The following is a 7,403-nucleotide window of genomic DNA, read 5'->3' as shown; positions in this document are numbered from 1 at the left end:
GATAAACTATTATTTGTTGGATAAGCTATTATTGTCAAAGTAATAAAATACATCTTATCAGTAATCTTTGCTTTCCAATTGTTTGTGTATTTATGTGCCTATTTGCAAAATTCAGTTGACAATGGGTGAAAGCTTGCACTGTATTATGTATTTACTTGCTCTATTAATAGCTGATTAAAGCTAGGTCCTGTGCAACATTTTGGAGGTGTACTTACTTGGTAATTTCTTCATTTAATCCAGATTTTTCTGTATTATTATTTCAGTTAGATGTTTTAGTGCACAGTGATAAATTACGCTTTAGCGTGTTTGTCTAGTGACTGTAATGAATCATATCTAATATGCTATAGATATTAACCCTTTTTTAATCCTTCATCCAACCATTATCAAATTAAAATATTTTACCCACTGGTCTCAAAAAGCCCCTAAATTTCTGTCACATTTCCCTCCTTATCTTTTTCTCATAACAATAAGTTATTAAAGTTGCTAAAATGTTAAGTGTAGCTTAGCTGTGTCATTTCATACTTTCATTATGTAGTGTAGCTGAGCTACACTACATATACTATACTTAGGCATGTCAAACAAAAAAAAATCAGGTGATTATTAAAATAACCCTCAGATAAATCCTGCTTCAGTTACACAAGTATTTAGCCAATAATAGAATTACACAAGTAATTCATTGTTTTCAATGGGACTATTCACATATTCACTATTCACATGGGGAAAGAGAGCAAGATTTAAATAAAACAAAAACACACTGTGTACTTTCCCCTAGTATGTTGGAAATCTCATTTTAGTAGTCTGAACAGCACTTTTGATCACATCATTGCCATGATAAAGTGTATTTTTAAATTGTAAAAAAAAAAACAATTGTTTTACAATGCTTATAAGTGTGTGTGTGTGTATATATATATATATATATATATACACACCCCCACACCCCCACCACTGCCAGCTACGAGTAATAAGGAAACAGAATGCACTCAGTACAAAAGTAATAAATTAAAATCAGTTTAATGGGCTCTCGGGCTTGGATTACAAGTTTTTTTTTTTTATATATAGAAGCTTCATTCTATTCTATTAAATCTTTTGCCATTTTCTCCCTGCTTGTGGGTTTTGTCTTCAACAACAGAACCTAAGAGCTACTTCCTAGACTGGATATGTTTTCAAAACCAATGTTTGTTGTCACTGAGACTCAAACAAAGGTGCTTTTCTTGAAAAACCTATACAAAAAGTGAGAGAATAAAGGAGCTCACTAAAATAAAAAGGTATTTGAACTGTTTTTTGTTTTAATCAACTTAACTTTTTTTGTATTTTGGTTTAATAAAGGCAGAAGAGGTTCTGGTTTGCCAGCATACAGCAAACAGAAACAAATTTGAGAGCAAGAGGCTGTATCTGAATTAGGTTGCTTTGTTTCTTAATTAAAAAAAATACTGAAGGTAAATGGAAAGCAAACAAGTAGGTGAGTGGTGAAGGGGAGGACAGTCTCTGCTATGGGATTGGATTTTGTACAGACCTTGCTCAATACACCACCAGTAGCCCCCCCCTGCAATATAACTAATCATCTAAAAATCCCATCCACCCTTCCCAGCACCTTCTCCACCAACTAGCCCAGACCCCTACCCACACTTCTAATAGCCTAATCCCCTATTATCCTCTCCCCCCGCCTCGGGCCGGACTCTTTTCACTGTGACACCCGCTTCTCCCCCCGCCCCCCGCTCCTTAGCAACCGGTCGCGGCTGGCCCGCGAGGCAGAGCCCGCTGCCGCCCGGGCCGGACTAGGTCCGGGGGGACCGCGGAGCATCCGGCTCGACTCGGCGCGGACGGCAGGATGAAGCAGGTGGGCCCTGGCGCCCAGTCCTTGCGCCTCAGCCAACGGGAGGCGAGCGGGGAGGGCACGGCCTGGGTGGAGGTGCGGTGTCAATAGGTGAATGGGAAGTGGTCGGAGGCTGGGGGCAGAGGGAAAGGGGTGATAGGGTGGGGGAGGTGGCTGGGGGCAGAGGGAAAGGGGTGATAGGGTGGGGGAGGTGGCTGGGGGCAGAGGGTGATAGGATGGGGGAGGTGGCTGGGGGCAGAGGGAAAGGGATGATAGGGTGGGGGAGGTGGCTGGGGGCAGAGGGAAAGGGGTGATAGGGTGGGGGAGGTGGCTGGGGGCAGAGGGTGATAGGGTGGGGGAGGTGGCTGGGGGCAGAGGGAAAGGGGTGATAGGCTGGTGAGAATTGGGGTGTCGGGGGAGGTTGGGAGGGCAAAGGGAAGGTGGTGATAGGCTGGGGGAGGTGGGGTGTTTGGGAAGATGGGTGGGGGGCCAGAGGAAAGGGGTGTAGGCTGGGGGAAGTTGGAGTGTCAGTGAGGAATTGTCTCTTTTGCCATTGATGTCTGGATGTTGGGGGGTTTCTCTCCCCAGCCATTAGTGGATGACACTGAGGATGTGTCTCTTGACTTTGGGAATGAAGAGGAACTGGCATTAAGGAAAGCAAAAATCAGGCAAGTACTTCAGAAATTTAGTGTAAATTAATTACATGATTATTCCCTTAAATGCCATATCTTAAAAGCAGGAATCTGTGGGAAAGGCACTGGTTATACTGATAGACAAGCAGAACAGGAAAATACTCCTCAATGTGCATGAAAACCAGCTGTCTGTCTTTCCTCCTTGACAAACTGCCGCCCAGGAATTATTCATGCCTTGAGTCAGGATCCAAGCATCGCTTTGCCAGTTCTTAAGCCTCTTCAAAATTGCATGTATCACCCAGAAAATATGTATCCTCTCTTTGCTGTGGACAGCGTGTTAGCCTTTAAAAATCCAGCTCAAAAGAACATTTTCTTCTTCCATAAATTTTTTTTGTATGAAATGATCTTGTTGAAAACAAAAGGTTCCTATTCAGGACACTGTTCCAGCCCAGAGGGAAGGCAAACATCATTTACTGGCACCTTCTCTTCATCTAGTTGTAAAATGCCATTTGCAGTACAACTGTCACCTAGTGGGGGAGAACAGCTTGTCATGCCAGATGACCAGACTTTCTTTTGTCATGTAATTTGAGCTGTTCTTGTAAAATTTAGCTGTTAGGTCAATAGGTCTTTTCCAAATCTATCTGATCCATCCTTTTGGAGCAAAAGTAGGTTTATTTTCCCACAGTATCCTAGTACTTTGTCCATTCTTCATTTAGATGTCACAATACATGGAGATTTCATTACTTTAGTTAGGAGACTGTTCCACAGTCTATTAGAGCAATGCCAAGGTTTTTATTATGCCAACAGGAATAGAAGTATACACCGTACTGATAACCTTGTGCTTTGATTTGTATTACCTTCCCCTCACACAGCAGGTGTTGGTATTGTTTATTTGCATCAATGGGAGAAGGAAACTAGGGAAAGATGCAAAGTGATCAATGTGTCCTAATCCATCTACTTTCTTTAGTATTATTTCCATAGGGATCAACCTCTCTTCTCAATATGGCAATAAAAATTTGTCTCATTTGCAAAAAAATCTGTTTTAAACTACAGAAATGTGATTCCTTAAGCTATTCCAGTGGAAGCTTATTTTTATATTTCTGAAAATGTGTGTGTAAAGGAAAGAGGATGGAAAACGTCAAGGATCTAGTCATACTTCAGTTTGTTGTGATTCAGAGTATCAGAATAATATGCACGCCTTCTCCTTGATTTAACTTCCCCTTTACTACTGCTTCACGTAGTTTGAACTCAAAATGGTGCTTATACAAACAGTTACCCGTAGTAGCCTGTGCATTTCTGGTTCACTGATGGTGTATCAGGCAGTGAGATAGAATGCCTTTAAATACTGAAGGGCACTGGTGTCCCAAAGAACGAAAGAGTAGCCAGTGCACTAAGGCTATGTCTGTACTAGAGATCTTACAGTGGCACAGCTGTACCAATGCAGCTGTAAGATCTCCCGTGTAGCTGCTCTGTGTCAACGGGCGTGAGCTCTCCCGCCGGCATAATTAAACCACCCGCAACGATCATGGTAGCTATGTTGCCTGCCGACATAGCGTTGTCTACACTGGCGCTTCTGTTGGTGAAACTTATGTCGCTCAGAGGGGTGTTTTTTCCCCACACCCCTGAGTGACATAAGTTATACCGACAAAAGTGCTAGGGTAGACAGCCTCTTTGCTGTCTCTTTAGTTTCTTTTGCTTATTTATACCCCCAAAGTTAATGGTCCTATCCCCAGTCGTTTAGAAATGTAGGCTGGAAGGGATCTTGAGAAGTCATCAATTCCAGCCTATTGCCATAGGGCAGGAGAACCACTGGATTGGGTCAATCTATTTACCATTGTGAGCCGCAGTGCAGCTCTCTGTGTTATGTGGGCCGCCTCCACACAATATATATACACTATCTGTATGGCCCTGAGGATGTCACATGGGCCGCAGCCATGTGCTGATCAGGGTGCGAGTCGAGAACCACTGCAATAAACCTAGACCAACCCTGTTTTTAAAAACCTCCAATGATGGTGATTTCACAACCTCCCTTGGAAGAGTATGCCAGAGTTTCTTATAGTTAGAAAGATTTTCCTAATCTCTAACCTAAATCTCCCTTGCTGCAGATTAAGCCCTCTACTTCTTGTCCTACCTTCAGTGGACATGGAGAACAGTTGAGCACCATCCTCTTTATAACAGCCCTTCACATGCTTGAGGAAAGTTAGCAGGACTCCCCCCTCAGTCTTTTTTCCTCAAGACTAAACATACCCTGTTCTTTTAACCTTTCCTCATAGGTTTTCTAAACCTTTTATCATTTTTGTTGCTCTCCTCTGAACTCCAATTTGTCCACATCTTTCCTCAAGATTGTTGACCAGAATGGAACACAACTGAGGGAGGCCTCACTAGTGCTGAATAGAGCAGGGCAATTATCTCCTGTGTCTGACATACAACACTGCTGTTAATACATCCCAGAATATTAGCCTTTTTTGCAGCTGTATCACATTGTTGATTCATATTCAATTAGTGATCCAGTATAACCCCCAGATAAGTTTCAGCAAGACTACCACCTAACTAGTTAGCCTCCATTTTCTAGCTGTGCATTTGATTTTTCCTTCCCAAATGAAGACCTTTACACTTGTCTTTATTAAAATTCATTTTGTTGAAATCAGACTAATTTTCCAGTTTGTCAAGGTCATTTTGAATGCGAATCCTCTCTTCCAGAGTGCTTACAACCCCTCCCAGTTTGGTGTAATTTGTTAATATAAGCATTCTCATTTGTAACGTATAGGCACACTCTCCACTCCATTATCCATTCATTAATGAAAATATTGATTAGCACTGGATCCAGGACTGACCTCTGCAGGACTCCACTAGATATACCCTTCTGGTCTGACAGAGAACCATTGATGATTACTCTTAGCATATGGTCTTTCATCCAGTTGTGCACCCACCTTATAATCATTTCATTTATAGTCCAGCAGCTACTTTCAAAAACTAAATGTGGAGTGTTAAACAGGTCACATTTTAGTTTTGAAGGGAGAGAATTGAAAGGGCAGACTAGCGGACAGGAAAAGTGTCCATTTGCTTTATTTTTTGTTTTTGTTTTTCTGTTTAGCATTTTTTTTTTCTTTTCAGATGAGCAAGTCATGGTGGCTCAGTTTGCTTACTTGATGGCATCAGATACAACCACAGTTCTAGGAATAGTCCAATTGTTAGCATGTGCTGCCTCTGCTGGGTGCACAGCCACAGAGTACCTCAGCAGTAGATATGAGATAGCGGTGTGGAGACTGAGGAAAAACGCTTTTCATATAATCCTGAGATTTGAAATTTTCATTAATAGGCAAAAGATAATTACTTTGACAATACCTCACAACTCCCCTAAAGGATACTTTCATGCTTGAGATTTTTTTTTTTTTTTTTTTTTGCTATACCACATTTACTACTCATTCCAGCATTTTTGTTCTGATGAAAATGTACCAGACACAAAATCAGCTTTGCCTGCTCTTACCTTGATGGAACGGACTGAATTTATTCAATAAAAAAAAAACAAAAACAAAAAAGGCAGCCTATCCACTACAGACAAAAATCAATTGTGCAAGACTTTGCTATAATTAACTTTAAAAAGTGCATTTGTAGGATGAGTAAGTGGCCACTCTGAATGTTGCAAAGTTTTAGGAAGGTATTTTTCTCAAAATATTCTTACAAACTATTGTGGCAGATTGATTAAGAACAGATTAAACACATCATACTTGTAAATAAAGAAGTAAAGTCCAGATCCAATGCACATTGAAGTCAGTGGAACAACTTCTACTGGCTTCAAAATGGGTGTTGGATGGGATCTCAAGGTAATACAAAATCTAAAAGAATTGGCTCTTAGATTGTATTTTCTAACCTATCATTTTTTCCAGAGGTTTTTAAATAATTCCTTGAAAGCTGAAAATGAAATTTTCACGGGAACAAATTATTTAACTCCATTTAAAGCAAGGTGGAGTTGCTCATAAGTGCTTTAAATGCTTACAAATGTTCCTTAATAGAAGGGCTCCTTTATTTAAAGAAAAGGGGCAGGGGAGTAGATCAGTCTGTTAGGTTTTCAGTACAATTCTAAGACTAGGGTCAGATAAAAATAGAGCAAGATTTGAGCCTTTCAACCTTGACATTGTTTTTAATTAAATGATTTCACTTCCTCCTTTAAACATCTGTAGCATTTTGTTTTTACTGTTAATCTCAAATTAGACTCTTTACAGACACACTAATTCTAGTTAACATTGTCTCCATTTCAATTTGATAAATAAAACTCATTTTGCATGACTTATTCAATCATGTCTTTGACCACTGCTCGTAGGTTATACCCTTCTCCCCCAATTTCTGTTTGTCTAGTCCTAGTCTACACTACCTGCCCAGATCGGCGGGTAGAAATCGATCTCTCGGGGATCGATTTATTGCGTCTCATCTAGACGGATAAATTGATCCCCGAATTTGTAAGAATGCCTGTGATTTGAGGTTATTTTCTGCTGGTTTCATCTTAGCAATAAAAGGAATATGAGGTCTATCTTGTTTTGCTGTAGTTCTTCGTTAGCAGACCAAGAACGTTTGGTAGGCCATTAAATTAAGAGGTAGTTCTTTTAATCCTTAACAAGAGCTTTCAACTTTAAGGTATTTGAATTTGATCTTTAACAAGAAAAAAATTAACATTCTGAAGAGAAAATATTTCCCTTTTCAATCTGATTTCATTTCCTAGATAGGCATCAACCTACTTTTAGTTTAGTTTTTCATTTGACTACAGTCTTTCCTGTTTTTCTTGGAAGACTGAATCTGAACTTCTAAATAAAAAGTAAAAAACAAATCACCAAAAACCTTTTGAGCCCTGCCTTAAATAAAAAAGTAAATACCCATTTTTTTCCTTTTACAGGCCACTATCAAAGAGCCCAAGACTTAAGTATCCCTGCTTACTGTTTACTAAGGGCTTGTCTATTCACTTT

The 7,403-nt window shown here is 40.2% G+C and overlaps 1 protein-coding gene across 3 annotated transcripts in view; it reads left to right on the top strand.

Moving 5' to 3' along the window:
- The first annotated feature begins 1,717 nt into the window (after positions 1 to 1,717).
- The window catches only part of TVP23A (trans-golgi network vesicle protein 23 homolog A), a 32,109-nt gene continuing 26,423 nt past the window's right edge, over positions 1,718 to 7,403 (top strand). For 2 of the 3 annotated variants that reach the window (XM_054042102.1, XM_054042100.1), the window contains exons 1-2: positions 1,718 to 1,837; positions 2,402 to 2,481. In XM_054042102.1, the coding sequence (XP_053898077.1) occupies positions 1,829 to 1,837; positions 2,402 to 2,481 (89 nt within the window). In that variant the 5' untranslated portion in view covers positions 1,718 to 1,828. Of the gene's footprint in view, positions 1,910 to 2,401; positions 2,482 to 7,403 lie in introns of all 3 variants that reach the window. The other variant, XM_054042103.1, reaches the window with a different exon arrangement.

The sequence above is a fragment of the Malaclemys terrapin genome, chromosome 10, assembly GCF_027887155.1.
Source record: "Malaclemys terrapin pileata isolate rMalTer1 chromosome 10, rMalTer1.hap1, whole genome shotgun sequence".
NCBI classification, from domain to species: Eukaryota; Metazoa; Chordata; order Testudines; family Emydidae; genus Malaclemys; species Malaclemys terrapin.
This window is presented reverse-complemented; position numbering and strand designations above follow the sequence as displayed.